The 16935-nt window shown below is 42.3% G+C and overlaps 1 protein-coding gene and 1 long non-coding RNA gene across 3 annotated transcripts in view; one reads left to right on the forward strand and one right to left on the reverse strand.

Moving 5' to 3' along the window:
- The window catches only part of LOC138747462 (uncharacterized), a 26779-nt gene extending 17567 nt beyond the window's left edge, over nt 1-9212 (reverse strand). Inside the window, exons 1-3 of one of the 2 annotated variants that reach the window (XR_011347509.1) lie at nt 8815-9212; nt 7051-7125; nt 764-967 (exon numbers count right to left, since the gene is read on the reverse strand). This is a non-coding gene — a long non-coding RNA (uncharacterized lncRNA). Of the gene's footprint in view, nt 1-763; nt 968-7050; nt 7259-8814 lie in introns of those variants that run through there. The other variant, XR_011347508.1, reaches the window with a different exon arrangement.
- Nucleotides 8963-14103, forward strand: sox8a (SRY-box transcription factor 8a). Its single transcript, XM_069906700.1, has 3 exons — nt 8963-9904; nt 10861-11102; nt 12407-14103. The coding sequence occupies exons 1-3, from the start codon at nt 9483-9485 to the stop codon at nt 13129-13131; spliced, it is 1389 nt and encodes a 462-aa protein (XP_069762801.1). The 5' UTR covers nt 8963-9482; the 3' UTR covers nt 13132-14103.
- The last annotated feature ends 2832 nt before the right edge of the window (nt 14104-16935 follow it).

The raw sequence follows: 16935 nt of genomic DNA on the forward strand, positions 1-16935 counted from the left end.
TGCCCAGACCGAGAGATTTGTTGGGAAAGCTAATATTAATATAAAGGAGGCTTTAAAATGTTCTATTAAACTTCCAGTTCTACTCGTCCACCCAACGTTTCTCTCTCTCAGCCGCTGAGCATTTCTGCACCATTTTTGTTAAGGATTTCTACTCCCATCAGGATTTTAATTTTTAAATTTAGTCACACAGCACGGTAACAGGGAAACCCCACGCAGACCTGGGAGATCGTGCAAACTCCTGACGGACAGCGCGGGATTCGAATTTCCCCTCCCGATCGCTGGTGCTGTCAAGATGTTGCGCTAACCGCTACACCAACCGTGCCGCCCTAATTTATTAATTAAAAAAGTTAGATTGTGGGGTTATTTTTGCAGACAGGTCAGACAAAAGCCCCCCTGCAAGGCAGCTTATTAAAATGATTTAAGTGAACTCGTGCTTCTTGTGACAAATGTGCGACACCAGAATGCAAACCTACCCCATCCAGCCCCCGTTCAGAGCAGAGACAAGGTTCATCTCTAACAGATCTCTTACCCATTCAAAGATATCTCCTTAAAATTAAAAAGGCTTCCTTTGATCGGAACTATTCTACAAAGAGCCGGAATGGATAGAAGGGCCGAGCGGTCTCCTCCTGTCCCACAAAATAATGCGCTAATAGTTTTATTTTGGGCTGGTTGAATGGAAGATTTTGAAGCCTCCTGTTTAAATTCTATCTCCTCAACATAATACTCTGATGTCTTATGTTAATCCCGCTTGCTTTGATCTTACCACAGTTCCCACTGTTAAATGAATCGATGAGGCCTGCGGTCGCTACTTTGTCAACTCGGCGAACACTGGGTGTTCCTGCTGCATTCGGAGACCAATTTTAACGACAACGCGCCAACTATACCGTCTCTCTGTAAGGATGCGGTGACCAGGCATCATTTAAAGGCGAAGAGACGAGAGAATCCAGGGGACGCCACCGAGGGTTTACTGCAATGCAAGAATGGCAATCCTAAAATATCAACTTTCATATTGACAGAGGCTTTACTTGTTCGGTAACGCAAGATGATCTTGAAGAGGGCAAACTGCCTTGTGTTGTTTAGGGTGGACTGAATTACATAATTTAATGTCAATTTACAGGCATTTGTGCAAACCATAGTTGAGATCAACATTTCAATGGGTTTGCTGTTCTATTAAATTGGATTGTTAAATAAGGAAAAACGCTAATGGACACCCATTTTGACTTAGAACAATAGAGTATAACAGCACAAAGATACAGGCTCTTTGGCCATTCCAGTCTGTGGTGAACTATTATTCTGCCAGTGACATCCAGTCCATAGCCCCCCCCCCCCCAAACCTCTGCCAGTGACATCCAGTCCATAGCCCCCCATACCTCTCCCATCCATATTATTGTTAAATGTGAAAAATCAGCTAGCAGTCACTTCAGCTGAAAGCTCAGACCACGCTCCCACTACTCTGTGTGTGAAGTTCCCCACAATGTACACTGTTAATGTTTCCCCTTTCATCCTTAACCCATGTCCTCAGGTTTATATCTCACTTGCCCTCAGAGGAAAATGCTGCTTGCATTTACTCTGTCTATACCCCTCATAATTTGTATACTTTTATCAAATTTCCCCTCAGTCTCTTAACCTATTTAACCTTTCCCTGTAGCTCAGTTCCTGAAGTCCCAGCAACATCCTTGTAAATTATTGAAGGCCAAAATCTCTCTTGACAACCCAATCTACCTGTGACACCACTTTCAGGGAATATGTATCTGTATTCCAGATCTCTCTTTTTGACTGCAATCCTCATTGCTTTACCATTTACTGTGTATGTCCTATCTTGGTCTGTCCTTCCAAAATGCAACACCTCACACTTAACTGCATTAAGTTCCATCTGCTAGTTTAGATCCCTCTGCAAGTTTTGAAAGCCTTCCTTGCTGTCCATAATTCCTCCAATCTTTCTGTCATCTGTAAACCTGGTGATCCTATGTACCATATTATCATCCAAATCATTGATATAGATTACAAACAACAATGGTCACTACACTTATCCCAAAGGCACATCACTAATCACAGGCCTCCAGTCTGAAAAGCATCACTCTCTGGCTTCTCCCATCCATCCATTGCCAAAATCAGTTTACTACCTTGCCATGAAATCTGAGTGTGTGAACCTTCCTGATTAACTTTCCATTTGAAACCTCACCAAAGGCCTTACTAAAATCCATGTAGACAACATCCACAGCCTTTACTTCAACAACTTTCTTGGTAACCTCTTTGAAAAACGCTATAAGATCGGTTAAACGAGATACACACTAAGCCTGTTGATTATCTCTAATTAGTCCTTGGCTATCCAAATAATAATAAATCTAATTTCTTAGAACACCTTTCAATAATTTACCTACTACTGATGTCAGGCTCACCGGCCTATAATTTCCAGGGTTACTTTTGGAGCCTCTTTTAAACAATGGAACAATCCTCCAGCACCTCATCTGTGGTTAAGGACAGTTTAAATATTTCTGCTTGGGCCCCTGCAATGTTTACATTAGCCTCCCTCAAGGTCTAAGGGAATATCTTGTCAGGTCCTGGGGATTTATCCACCCTTATATGCTTTAAGATAGAAACGCCTCCACCTCTTTAACCTGTATAGGTTCCATGAACACACTGCTTGTTTTCCTTACTTCCCTTGACTCCTTGGCAGTTTCTGAAGTATATACCAATGAAAAAATAAAATAAAATCTCTCCCATCTCTTCTGGCTTCATACATAGCTGACCACTCTGATCTTCAAGGGGATAAATTTTGTCCCTTTCTAACCTTTGGCTTTTAACATACCTGTAGAAACCCTGATGGACATATGACTGGATGGACATTATTTATCCTGTCCACATTTAAAGTTAAAAATGAAAGATTTGAACATCTGGGTCCTTGGAAATGTATTGAGGATGGCCACAATTCATCTGTTAACTCTCAGATCAAAATGCACCATATAGCACATTCAACAATATAGCAGGAACAGGCCATTCGGCCCATAGTGCCTACTCCTAACATAATGTCCAAATTGAACTTAGTCCCTTCTGCCTATGCACAATCCATACCCCTCCGTTTCCTGCATACATATGTTTCTTCAACAACCTCTCAAATGAAAGTCAATGAGATGATCCAGTGGAGACACAACAGACTGCAGATGCTGAATGAGGAAAACATGTCTGTTTATCAATCCTTCAGTTTGTAGCGTGGGAGTGCGTGAATGGGGGGGGGGGGGGGTAGGAATCGCACAGCCAAGGAGCCTTTGCAATCATTTGGTTTCTAACCATTCTGGCACTCCTGAAGTTAAGACTGTATCATGTTAAACCAGCAGTTATTTAATGTATTCAATTCAGGTGTTTATTCAATATATTTATAAAACTTAATTAGACACACAAACAAAATAAAGACCTCTTAAAAGAAGGGATAGTCTGCATGTATATTGTGCAATGCAATACACAGAGAAATTTTAGAACATTCATTCATCATGCCCTGGCTACCTCCAAATCAAAGCCATTTTTATTGAAAAGAATGAAAGTTTACCCATAACTGGGCCATATCAACTCAGTACAGCATTCACTGCCCATGTTCACAATTTCATGAAGAAATTGATCATTATTTGTATTTTAGTCTTTGTGTTAATAAGTATGCTGCAGTAACAGCATCACAATTCTGATAGCAAGAAAAAAATTGATAAGCCTGGTAAAGATTGAAATACTGAAAATAAACCCATTCATGGCTGACAGTTTTTTAATTGTATAAACTACATTGGCAAGACAAATTTCCTTTTTTTTTGAATGTTTTATTTAAAAAATTTTAAACCACTGCTGTAAATAAACAAACTTTCAAAAATTATACATGTGGTATACAAAATCCCCCCTCCCTCCCCAAATCCCTAAAAAAAAGATAGAAAATAGAAAAAAGAAAAAAAAAACTGAAGAATGTCAAGAAAGTAAACTATAGATCATAAAGATTTTCATAATATAATGATGCTGGAGGTTACCAAGAGATGGGGTCTTCAGAGAGACTGTTAAATATTCATACCCATATTTTGAAAATATGGCACCATATTTTCCAAAATACCTGATATTTATTTTGTAAATTATCAGTAATCTTCTCAAGTGGAATACAGCTATGAAGTTCCACATGCCATCTCTCCATCCCTAAATCTATATCTGATTTCCAAGTAATAGCTATATACTTCCTAAAAACTGCTAAAGCAATTTGTATATATTCAGTTTGATACACAGTTAATTTCAATTTCTGGTCTTATAGTCCTAATATTACTCAACAAATATAACATTGGATCCTGTGGGAACTTAGTTCCTGCTATTCATTCCAAAAAATTTCCAACTTCCAACCAAAAATGTTTAACTTTCAGACACTCCCAAGTAGAATGCAGGAATGATCCAATCTCTTGACCACGTCCAAAACATAAATCTGATAACGTGGGTTCAATTTTTTTTTGATGAGTTAAGTATAAGTGATGCAAAAAATTGTATTGAATCAACCTATATGTAACATTATTTTTTTTGTCATATTATCTCTACATAGTTGCATCTAATTTTTCTCATCTATTTGTCTATTCAAATCTGTTTCTCATCTTAATCTCGATTTAGGCACCCCTATTTTTGGGGGGTTTCTTTTGAAGTAAAATTTACATTACAGAAGTAAGTTTATTTATGTTACTATAACGAATCAATAATTCCAATTCACTCTGACGAGGTAACATCAAACTCAGACCCATTTTATCAGTCAAAAAAGCCTCAACTTGATAAAACAGAAAAAAATATTAATTGACACATTAAATTTATTCTTCATTCGTTCAAATGTAATAAATCTTCCAGCTTCAAAACAATCTTCCATTCTCTCAATATCCATCCGCATCCAAGTCCTCAGAAATTGATTATATATATGGAAAATGGAACAAGTCTATTTTGACATAAAGGCATTTTCGTGAAATTAAACCTTTTGCACCTATTTCGTAATCCATTTTATTCCATAATTCAATCAAATGTTTCAATAATTTTGAATTCCACGTAAATAAATCCTTTATTTTAATTTCTCCTATTTTACTAAGTTCCATATTAACCCAAGCAGGAATTTTATTTACACCAAAGAGTTCATTAATAATCTCAACTGAGCTGCCTTGTAATAATTCTTAAAATGGGGAACCTGTACCCCGCCCCCCACCCCCCCCCCCATTCAAACTTGCAGCTCAATTTTTCCAAAGAAATCCTCGCCATTTTCCCTTTCCATAAAAATTTTCGAACACTCTTATTCAAGTCTTTAAAAAATGTTTCGAGGAATTGAGATGGGAATCGACTGAAAAAAAATTGACAAATTTTTGAAGCTATTTCAATAAATATGCGAGCAGTATTTGATGAATTGAAGATCGTAAACAGACATTGATACCTGATATATCCAATGATCGCGGGAATCAGAACAGTCTCGGTTGGTGTTGAGCGGAGCACACAACGCGTGGTCTATAGCCACATGTCAGCAATTCCTCTCGAGCAGATCTGGGGGGTCTTCTAACGCCCAGACAGGCATCCCTGGTTATCAGAGTGTCCTTTCACCAGGTTGAGAATAAATATTGAATATAGTTTTTGTGGACATTTGTACCGGACAGATAACTTACAGACCCGAGGATGTGCATTACTTTAAATTTAAAAAAAACAAAGTGAATTTATTCCTCACTGTTCGCCCAACTTTCGTAAAAGACTCTCAACTACTTTGATTTGTGTATATTTTTTCGGGCAAATAAACGAAAAAAATCTTTAAAATACAACACATCTTGTTTTTTATTCGATTAAAAAGATTGTTGGCGAATATACTGGGCAATCTCCTCACCAACATGACACACACGCCGCCAGACATACATTCTTGCTATATTCATTAGGGCCCGTTGTTTATTGACAAAAAAAGCAAAAAGAATACTTTGTAATAACTTTTTATGTTGCACTTTACAATAATAGTTTCCATCTATTAGTGACTATGAACACTTCATCCAATTAATGTATTCTAACAGAAGTGGAATTTGAAATCGATAAATCTGAAATCTAGAAAAGAAAAATGATTAGCCGACTAAATGAAAAATTATCTACTTTTAACGCTGATGTTGAAGCAGGAGATCCCTGAAAGCGCTTGAACATGGGCTGTGAAGACCCGGTGAATGGAAGGGATGCGATGATCTGTGGTTGGGGTACGAGGTGAAAGATATGCGAGCATTACGACTGCGAGCATTCCTGGTCAGGAAAATAAAAACGCTTTCGTTTCTATGAATCCGTACCTGTTTTTATTTTGTTTGCTTTTTTGTACACACTAGCCCCAACTTGCCCATGGAAATCGCAACATTTCGCAAAAGAACACGTCCGTGTAATCCTTTAACCGCTGGAGATGTTTATGTTTAATCTACACATGATCTTTAGTGGCAGCGACTTCTGCCGGACACAATATAATTAGATGGATATGAAGGTCAAAACACTTCCGACATCCAACACTGTTCTGCCGAAGTACTCACACCCCGTGACCAGGGAACATAAGTTTGCGATTGATGGGAACGACTCTCGTGCAGACACACAGACCTGCAGCGTGTCTGAATTCTACTGACAAGATTGTTAACCGAATCAGACTCATTGGTCACCATACTCTTGAAGTTAAAGCGGAAAATGCAGCAGAAGATGAAACACATCTGCTGCTGAACGGTGAAACGTGAAAGCAGGACACGTACGAATCGCTGTGCAGAGCCCAGATTAAAAGGTGAACACTCCCTGCTTCCAAATTCACCGTCGTGAAATTTCTATGTTTTGTGATAAAATTCCGCAAAACCATCCAAAATCAATTAAGGGCGCCTGGAGGGTTTTTTTTCTTGTTATAGAGCCATCTGGGCTTTACATATCCCACAGACAGTGTGACAACGTTGCGAAATTGTACTCAACAGTTTCACCCCTGTTCCTGCTCTCTGCCATGCATACTTCGCCAGCATTTGATCGTTAGTCTTCCCAAGCCCATCTAGTGGGAACATCAACAATCAAACCAATAAATACCTGGAAAACGATGAAGACGACACCCTCATGCGACTCCAGCAGTCCTGCAGTCTTTCGTAATTAATCCGAGTTTCTCTTAAACAAAATATGAATATTCAGTATTCGCCCAAATCAAACACAATCTTCACAAAATTCGCCTTAATTCGGTTCATAACATTAATTCGGGGGAAGGCGGGTGCAGGCTTTAAAAATCCAACGGGACCAACGGATTCTGCTGCCTTTGCAAGATTCGCTTTGCCACGATACGGGACACATGAAGGCACATTTATGCCGGGGGGGGGGGGGGGGACAATTAAAAGGATCGTTTGTTGTCAATTTATACCCCGAAGCAAATAGATCTCCAGAAGGAATTAACGTTGGGGTTTTCTTGCTTTCCGATTGATCCCTTGAAAGGAGTTTTTACGGCGTCTCGCCTTTCCAATTTCCATCAGAACCATTCTGACCTAACGAAAGCGAGATTAGTTGTCGATAATTTTATAATAAAGTCCCATTAACTTGGTCCATATATTTTCAGAAATTAGAAAGTGACGGATTATCCATAATTGTGCGTTAAAATGTTTAACGTCGGCACCGACCTGATAAACAGCATTCCTTCCTTGTTTATAAGCTCGTAAAGAGTGGAGCAATTAATAAAATTCAAGCCCCCCCCCCCCACCCCACCGTTCTCTGAGGTTGAATTAGACTACGCAAGATTTCTAAATCACACATCAGACCCCCTCGCCCTAGATTATAACTAATAATTTAAAATATAAGATTGGAAGTAACCGAGGAAAGTAGCAAAGGGTAATTCAAACATCCCTCCCCAAATATAAACGAGTTTTGCCCGAGTTATTTGACAGGTGTTAATGGAGTGATACCAAAGGGACCGTCCGAGATATATTGCAGAACGGATGACCTCCCCCGCGAGTTTAAACCTATGCTCAAACTAACTAGCAGATAGTAATTTTGGTTATTCCACTATTCACACCTTCAAAATGTTTCTGGTTGTAGCGTTATAAATAGATAAGGCGTGAGATTGAGTAGGACGGGACAGAAAGGAAGAAAAATTAACTAATTGGGAAAAAAAATTCATGAATATTTTCTGAAATTAACACAATTCCTATGTCTCTTGATCTGACATAACATTTTGATGTTAACTTTATAAAGACCAGTGCAGAAACATCCAAGTATTAAAACATTCGCTTTATAACTTAGGCTGAAAATGTAAGCTAAAAAAAACCACTCGAGTGGAGAGCGTTCATAATTTTGCAACAGATTGCATGCTGTAAGTTAATAGATACAGTAGAATGTGCGAGAGGTTGCAGATCAGCTCCTCTGAATAATAATACAGCTTCAAATCTTGGTTCCATCGCTTGGTGTCTCGCAAATGAATAGGATATGGTAATTCAACGGTTACAGATCGAGCCAATCCTCGCAAATGATAGCACGAGCAATGGGATCCCCGTTTACCCGGGTAAAGCACAGTCCAGGTTTTAACGCTGGAGTGAACCATAAAGGAGAGAGAGAGAGAGATGATGGTGCGTGCTTACCATGTGAAGAAGAAACAATCGATATGGTGGAAAGTTTCGAGGCAGTTTTCCTTGATACAGTACCTCGTTTAACTCCACTGGAAGATGAAATATCCCCATTGCAAATCCCAATGGTCAGATCCACAAATTCCTCATTCATTTCTGATGGGTCTTCATTCTCTGTAAAACCGCGCAACCATAAAACAAGAGAAAGCAGACGAGCCGCATAGTGTGCAAAGTGCACACTGCAACTTACCGTGGGTGAAAAGAATGCCTGCCTCGGAACATAAAAGCGTCCACATTTCATTAAACCGCGATTTCACGATTGGCATGGTTTTTTGTTCAAAGAGAAATAAAAGTTCGTGGCGGTATATTTATGAATGGAGTTTTCAAGGCGAAATGATCTTTCAACTTGCCACAATATTCCTGGCGATCAGCCGTTTAATATTTAAATAGTTTTTAAAAAGGGATTCCGGGGCGTTGGAACTTTAAAAAAAATCAAACCGATCGCCCCTTCGAGAAATACCCTCCTCTTTTAAGACGGAGAGCCAATCAAAGGGACGGTGACACAGATGGACCAATCAGAAGGAGGCAGCCCGGGACTGATATAACAGCCGTAAACAAACTTCTAACAAAAGTTTCTTTTCCAAGTTTTCCTTAGCAGCAGTTCGGCGTCTATCGAAGGCGACTTGACCGAGTGTCCTCTGCAGTTCTCTGCATCCATGGCCGCAGTTCGCTGGCTCTCTGCTCCACACATTCATCTCCCGCGTTGCCGTACTTAAATCCCCAAAGCGAAGCACGTGGCTTTGATACAGGATTCAAAGTTTGAATTCGCGGAGCTGAGCATCCTGATTTCGCGTTTGGAAAGCTGCTTTGTATTGAGTTGCTTGCGATTTAAATGCACCCTTGACGGCTGTGAGATCAATGCTGAACATGAGAGAAGAACCTGGGCAGGGAGCGGCGGATCACGGCTGCAGCCCCGCCTGCAGCGGCTCCGACAGCGAGTCAGTGGGATCGCCGGGATCGGTGTCTGAAGGCGAGACTCACCCGGAGGACGGCAGTCGCTCGCTGCCCGCCGCCGTGGCCGGCAAGAAGATGGGAGGCGAGGAGGACGAGCGTTTCCCGGCCTGCATCAGAGAAGCAGTCAGCCAGGTGCTGAAGGGTTACGACTGGACACTGGTGCCCATGCCGGTGCGGATCAACGGCACATCCAAGAACAAGCCCCACGTGAAGAGACCAATGAACGCCTTCATGGTGTGGGCGCAGGCTGCCCGGCGCAAACTCGCCGACCAGTATCCGCACCTTCACAACGCCGAGCTCAGCAAGACCCTGGGTAAACTTTGGCGGTAAGGACCGCGCGTCTATTCGCCCTGTGTTGCGGAACAAGAAGACGCCGACCTAGTTGGTATTTTGGGCGAGTCCATTTCCTAACCATAGATCTGTCCCAATGTCGTTTTGAACGTGGTTATTGTGGCCGCCTTGACAGTCCATTTCACGTTGGCCGAATGCGGGGAGGGTTTCAACATCCATCGGGAAAGCAACAACCCTGGCTCTAGCCACCATGTGAGGAGCGCTGTCCAGAAGCAGTGGCTTCCTTTCCCCGCCTCCCCGATCTGCCCGGTGGGGACACATTCCTCCCCCTCCCCCCCTCCACCCCCCACCCCAACCCTTCACTGTGGAGTCAGCCGGATAGCAGTCCGAGAGACGGAAGGCGAACGAAGGGTGTAGAGATTCGGCCACGTTCCCTGCCCGCTGGTTTAAATCACCCACCCCTGCTTCCATCCCACACACCTTCCGTGCTCATTGCAAACCGGGCCTGTCTTGCATGGACACGAGAAGGCATCCGTTTATGGGGAAGGGTCCCCTCCGCCTCCCCCACTCCCCGTTGAGCGGGCGAGGCTTTGATCACGGAGAGAATCCGAGCGGAACCCATTCCCTTCTCCTGCCACTCGTGGAGTGCGGTCACGTTAGAGTGGGGGAGAAGCAATCGTAGAATGATCTAATAATTGCAGGAGAAAATTCACTGGAAGCCTTTTGTAAAAGGAAGACGGGCTTGGGAAGACCAGCTCATCTCCTGGGGGGCGCAGATAAGGAGTTCCTGGGAAGAGACAACAACCTGCACCCAGACTTGCCTCAAGTCCTTAACATCTATTAATTGCGAGTTTTCCACTTGGTGAAGGTGACGGGGAGGAGCAGTGAGGTGGGTCGGGGATGTTGGAGAAGGAAAGGCGGAGCGGGTGGGGTGCGTGGACAATGCTGTGGGGGCGAAGGTCCCGCACTGACCTCTGTCTCCCTTTCAAAGCTTGCTGAGCGAGAGTGAGAAGCGGCCCTTCGTGGAAGAGGCGGAACGCCTGAGGGTGCAGCACAAGAAGGACCACCCCGATTACAAGTACCAGCCCCGCCGCAGGAAGAGTGGGAAGAACGGGCCGGCTGACTCCGAGCAGGGCGCCGAGCACAACCAGCTGCCGGTTGGCCAGCTTTACAAGGACGGGCTGTCGGCAGGGAGAGGAGTCTCCGACGGCCACCATCCGCCCGAGCACACAGGTGAGGAGCTTTGGGGGGAGGGACGCACCAGCGGGAATCCACTGGAAGGAGCGAGATCCGAGGACGTCGACCTTCAAACTGGCGAGTCACGGACCATTTCCCCAAGGTAGTTGGAGTCTCCTATCAAGGGCAACATCTCCAGTTACTGTTGGAGGGCGGCGGCCAGATTATTGGGGTGCGCGTTCCAGAGTGACACAAACTTCCTCTCCGCCGAAGTTCTCAGACCCAGCGGATGTTTCCGTTTAAAAACAAAATTGCCACTGTTTCCCAGGTCTTTTTCCTTCCTTTTCCAACGGGGTTAACACACGATAAACGTGGTGGTCGGCGTTGAAGACTTGAGACCCACCAACCGATGTCAACAGGTGCAAACAAAAAATAATGGGTCGACATCGTTGGGCCCTTTACCTGTCCTTGCGTGTTAAATATGTTAAGAAAGGGGGAGATTCAAACTAGAGGACACGGTTTAAGATTGAAGGGGGAAAATTAGAAGGGGAACATGAGGGGAAATTTCTTTATGCAGAGGGTGGTGGAGATGTGGAATGTGCTTCTGGCAGACGTGGTCAAGGCGGGATCATTGGTTACATTTAAGGAAAGACTGGATAGTTACATGGAGAGGAGGGGACGAGGGGGTGTGGACCGGGTGCTGGTCAGTGGGACTGAGAGGGTGGGGATTTGCTACGGCATGGACTAGTAGGGCCGAACTGGCCTGTTCTGTGCTGTAAGTGGTTATATGGTTATTATATGTCACAGAATTGCTGGAAGTTCCCAGCTGGTTCTGACGGAAGCTTAGAAGGTGATAGCAGGCTTATGGTATTTGGAAGGGTGGGGGGGGGGGGGGGGGAGGGTGTGGAACGAAGAGACACTTTTTGCAGTTCTATTCTGCAGTGACCTGCCTAAGGGATTGTGGAAAGGGATTCAGCCACATCTACTCTCCCCGATCTCCTGAGTGGCGTTCATACATTGCAGACGAATGTTGGTGCAACGAACAGAGATAAAGATATGCAATGGTTGGACCGTCTATATATTAGGAATAACGTTCAGTTTTTTTTACACAGCAGCAGCAACTTGAAAGGAATTTTGGATGTGGTGTGATGGGTGGTGTTGGGGGTTTGGAATGCAGGGACAGGGTGAAAGAGCAGGAGGAACTGACTGATTGAATAACTGGCACAGGTTCAATGGCCTAGGGGCAACCTCCTGCCTTGCATGATTTTTAAGTGCGAACCTCATTCCTGGTAGCCACAGTGTAATGATTTGCTCGGTTTCTGACTTCTGTAGTAAAGGCATGTCCTTTTGTTCTTAATCAGGCCATGCACAAGGGCCCCCGACACCACCCACCACTCCTAAAGCAGACCTGCTTGCAGGGAAGCATGAACTGAAGAGGGAGGGGCGTTCCATACCAGAGAACGGCCGCCAGAACATTGACTTCAGCAACGTAGATATCAGCGAGCTGAGCAGCGAGGTCATCAACAACATGGAGACTTTTGACGTCCATGAGTTTGACCAATACCTACCACTGAATGGCCACTCAATGCCTCTCTCCTCTGACCACAGTCATGGACCGAACACAGCTGGCTCCTACAGCGCTTCCTACCTAAGCAGCAGCACAGCCCAAATCATCTGGAACCACAAGAGTGCCTCATCCTCTTCATCTTCTTCATCCATCTCCAGTGAACCAAGTCAGCAGAGGCCACACATTAAGACCGAACAGCTGAGCCCAAGCCACTACGGCGACCAACATCATGGCTCTTCACCTCAAACCGATTACAACTCCTATAGCAGCCAGGGTTGCAGTCCTGTCAGTGGTACAGCTGCTGCTTTTGCCGGCTCCCAGTGTGACTATTCTGATGTCCAGGGTGCCAGTTACTACAATGCATATTCCGGATACCCTTCAACCATCTACCAGTACCCTTATTTTCATTCATCTCGTCGTCCTTACACATCACCCCTTCTGAATAGTCTGTCCATTCCTCCAGCCCGCAGCCCAACTAACTGGGAACAGCCAGTTTACACAACCCTGACCAGGCCATAACAAGTTGTAATTTCCCAGGATAAATATTGGGTAGGGGGGGTGGTGGGTTTGGAAAAGCATGATCTCAAGAACCCTTGAGACTTAACCAGTCTTCCATTGCATTATGCACTAATGAAAGACTGACCAAGTGGAGCACTGTGCCATTCCAGTTTAAGTGCCTGCTGATCCAAAAGATGCCAATTCTGACCAACTATAACCATCAGTGACTTAGTTTTATGGAAAAAGGGACACTAAGCTTTTGGATGAACTGATATCCAGGTTGAAGACAGAGAGAAATGAAAACCTTTGAAATCCTCTGTGAGGACAAAGTATGTTTGAATGCAATAGGTCAGATTCTGCAAACTGTCTTATTTCTTAACTGTATGAAAAAGGTGATGCAAGCATTGAGGATATGTAATGTTCTGAAATGTGTTGTTTCTGAAACCTAGTTGGTGAAGTGTGTATTTATCGTGTATTTTTACCTTTTTATTACTTGGAACAATTCAAGCAAAAAAAAATTAAACCTTTTTTATTATGGGATCAAGAATTTGTGTGATAATGGAAAGGGTGCCTTATTTGTCAATTGTCTTATTTCCCATGGGTTTGGGAGGTAGTTTTTGGATTGACATGCCAGCTGTTTTCAAAATCAAAATGAAAACCACATTTTACCAAACAAGTTACACGCTTTAAAATCGTGTCTTTATCACAGTTTCTGGATAAAATGCTAAGTTTTCTATCAAGTTTTAAAAGTTTTTTCTTGTCAACTCGGACAATTGGGGACCACATATTTTAGCCAATAAGCTGTGAATCTTTTAATTCTCAACAATAAAACTGAACTCATGATAACAAATGCTGTTAATGAATAATGTAGTCCAATACTGTCTTTTGTTCTTCACTTCCAATTGTATGCTGAGCATATAAATTTGTTTTTCCATTTAAGTGCTAATTTGTGCCTTAATGTTTGCAAGAGTAAAAAGATTTATGTTAATTTTTACTTCTATTTTTGGAAAAAAATGTTTGATTTGAAAAAAAAGATATTCTTGGCAAATTCTTTTTGCAAACTGTTTAATGTATAAAATTTGAGAAATCAATTGTAATTTAACCATTCTGTTTGTACTAGAGTCTTCTGTTAGAGGAATGCAGAATAATTTCTGACTAAGCAATGTTAACTTTTGTACAGGTAAAATGTTATGATTAAAACAAAGCTTTTTACTGTTTTTGGTGCATTTAATTTTAAGAAAAAAATAATTAGTTCATTTGTTAGTAGTACAATTATTTAAGTTTTTTTTGGATAATAAAAGGTGAAGACCTGGAAGAGAGTGGGCCAAAGGCTATGACCACTTACCAGCATTTGCTCTTTTAGATTCAAGTGCTCGACTAGATATTTCAACGATGTGTGGGTCCCACCACTCTCGGGCAACGTATTCCAGGTTGCAACTACCGTCTTGGTGAAATAATTCTTCCTCCGATCCTCTAAACTATTTTATACTTTGCCCTAAACCTGTGAATTAAGAGCATAATCATTAACCTAATCATTTGATTTTGGCTGTATATATACAGTGGTATTTCATAAAGATGTAGGATGTGACTTTTGATAGAACCCTGTTAGAAAATTTACTTTCTATGTTGGACAGGGTCATGTTGATTGCATAGGGCAAAGTGTTTTTTAAAACATGAAGCTCTTCAGCACTGATTGGACATATTTCACTGAGTAACAACATTTTTAATCATGGAAAAATATTCAAGGAAATGTGTTTATCTTTCCTTCAAAAAGTGCTGACATCATTAGAAGGCCTTTCTCACCTTAAGATGCCGGAGTTTGCTTTCCATTCACTTAAATTTCTTTGAGTTATAATCACTGAGTTTTAAGGTAGAGATTTTGCTCTTGGTTAACCTATATCTATTCAAATTTATTAACGATAAATAGTCATTCATTTTCTAATGAGTGATAATCTGTTAAAAATATCTTGGGCCATCATGTCAATGCAATCATGAAGAAGGTTTACCAGTGGCTATATTTCGTTAGGAGTTTGAGGAGATTTGGAATGTTGTGGAGAGCATTCAGACTGGTTGCATCTCTGTCTGGTCTGGCAGTGTGAATTCACAGGTCAGGAAAAGGCTACCAAGGTTGTAAACTCGGCCAGTGTCATCATGGACATGAGCCTTCACTCCAATAAAGACATCTTTAAGAGGCTGTGTCTCAAAAAAGCAGCTTCTATCATCAAGGGGTCTCTCCCTCTTCTCACCGTTACTGTCAGGAAGGAGGCACAGGAGCCTGAAGACGAACACTCAACGTTACACAAACGCCTTCTCCCCTACCCTCACCATCATATTTCTGAACAAACAACGAACCTATAGATTTGACTTCACTTTTTTCTCTTTTATGCACTCATTTATCTTTAAGTATTGAGTCTACAGAACCACAATTCATAGTAATGCACAATCCTGCGGCTGCAAAACAACAAATGTCCGATCACATGATCATGACACTAAACCTGACTCCACCTCAATAAGGGACAGTGTAAATTTGTGGTCCTAGTTGTCTCAAAGCCATCAGCACAAAGCTTGTATTAGTGCCCTTGTGTTTCAGCCCCTGTAGAGCACACATGACAATCCATAACTTACTTACTTACATGTCCTGCCATAAAGTCATGGAGAGACAAAAACTAGCACTTCAATACATCGGGACACTGATTTTACACTGACCCTCTATTAATCTCATTTTATTGTCCCAACATTGACTGTCCTTTCTTCTTCTCTAACCCCTCCAGATTCTATCACTCACCTGCACACTGAGGTAATGTACAGCAGCTGATTAACCTACCAACCCACACATGTTTGGGATGTGGGATTAATCAGAGGAAACACACAGTCATGGAGTACATGAAAACTCCACATAGAGATCACCCGTCGACAGGATTAAACTTGGGTCTCCAACGCTCTGAAGCACTGATTCTACTTGCTGCCCCACAGTGCACTCCTTTGCATTTTATCTGTTGCCATGGCTTTGGATTCCATACACACACATACAGCTCTTCTGTTGTCACATTATTACAACCATCCATTCAATTTAACAATGGACCCACAGAAACCATTGAAGTGCCAGTTGATGAAGTAGACAAAGACGATGTGGTCAAACAATAATCATGGCTTTTATTAGCAGAAACTCGTGGTACAATAATGAAAGACAATAGATGCATATACAGTTATATCCAAGGGGAATGTCCTTAACAGTAGAGATAACGCTCAGCCAATGTTAGTACAGCAAGGCTCGCCAGAGGGGAGACAGGCAGCTTGGCAGACATTCGCCACAACCATCTTATTTGGCTACTTCCAGAAGTCTTTGAAATCTTGTCCAAAAATCTTATGCTTGCATAAATCCCTAATATATTATCAGATAAAATCTGGTCCCCTTGAGTCCCTGAAGAAGATATTAGAATAGCTATCTAAAAGACTTGGTTGAAGAAGTAGGCTTGAAGGAGATAATTAAAAGAAGGGCAGGAGGGAGATGAGCAAAGTTTGGGGCTCGGTTTTGAAGACAAAGCAATGAATGGTGGAGCAATGGAATTTAGGGATATGGAAGAAACCAGATCTCACACAATTAGAGATTTGGAAGAGACCTCATAGAGAGTGAGAGGGCCAACTTTAATGAGATTTGAAAGCCATAATTACATCTCAAAATTAATGGAGAGAATATTCTCAAACCAGCTTGGCATGGCATGGGGTAGAACTCCAGCGTGGCATCAAGATGAAATGCCCTAGGGTAACCCATCTGCAATCAATTTAAATGTGGGGACAATGAGAATGTAGTTTCCTGGATTCTCA

This window comes from Narcine bancroftii, chromosome 12, assembly GCF_036971445.1.
Source record: "Narcine bancroftii isolate sNarBan1 chromosome 12, sNarBan1.hap1, whole genome shotgun sequence".
In the NCBI taxonomy this organism is placed as follows: domain Eukaryota; kingdom Metazoa; phylum Chordata; class Chondrichthyes; order Torpediniformes; family Narcinidae; genus Narcine; species Narcine bancroftii.

What these genes read in the sequence shown, in the direction of transcription:
- sox8a (XM_069906700.1), top strand. Translation starts at nt 9,483, where the DNA reads ATGCTGAACATGAGAGAAGAACCTGGGCAGGGAGCGGCGGATCACGGC. An exon ending in ACCCTGGGTAAACTTTGGCG is followed by an intron (nt 9,905 to 10,860) that starts GTAAGGACCGCG and finishes TCCCTTTCAAAG; the next exon opens with CTTGCTGAGCGAGAGTGAGA. An exon ending in CCATCCGCCCGAGCACACAG is followed by an intron (nt 11,103 to 12,406) that starts GTGAGGAGCTTT and finishes GTTCTTAATCAG; the next exon opens with GCCATGCACAAGGGCCCCCG.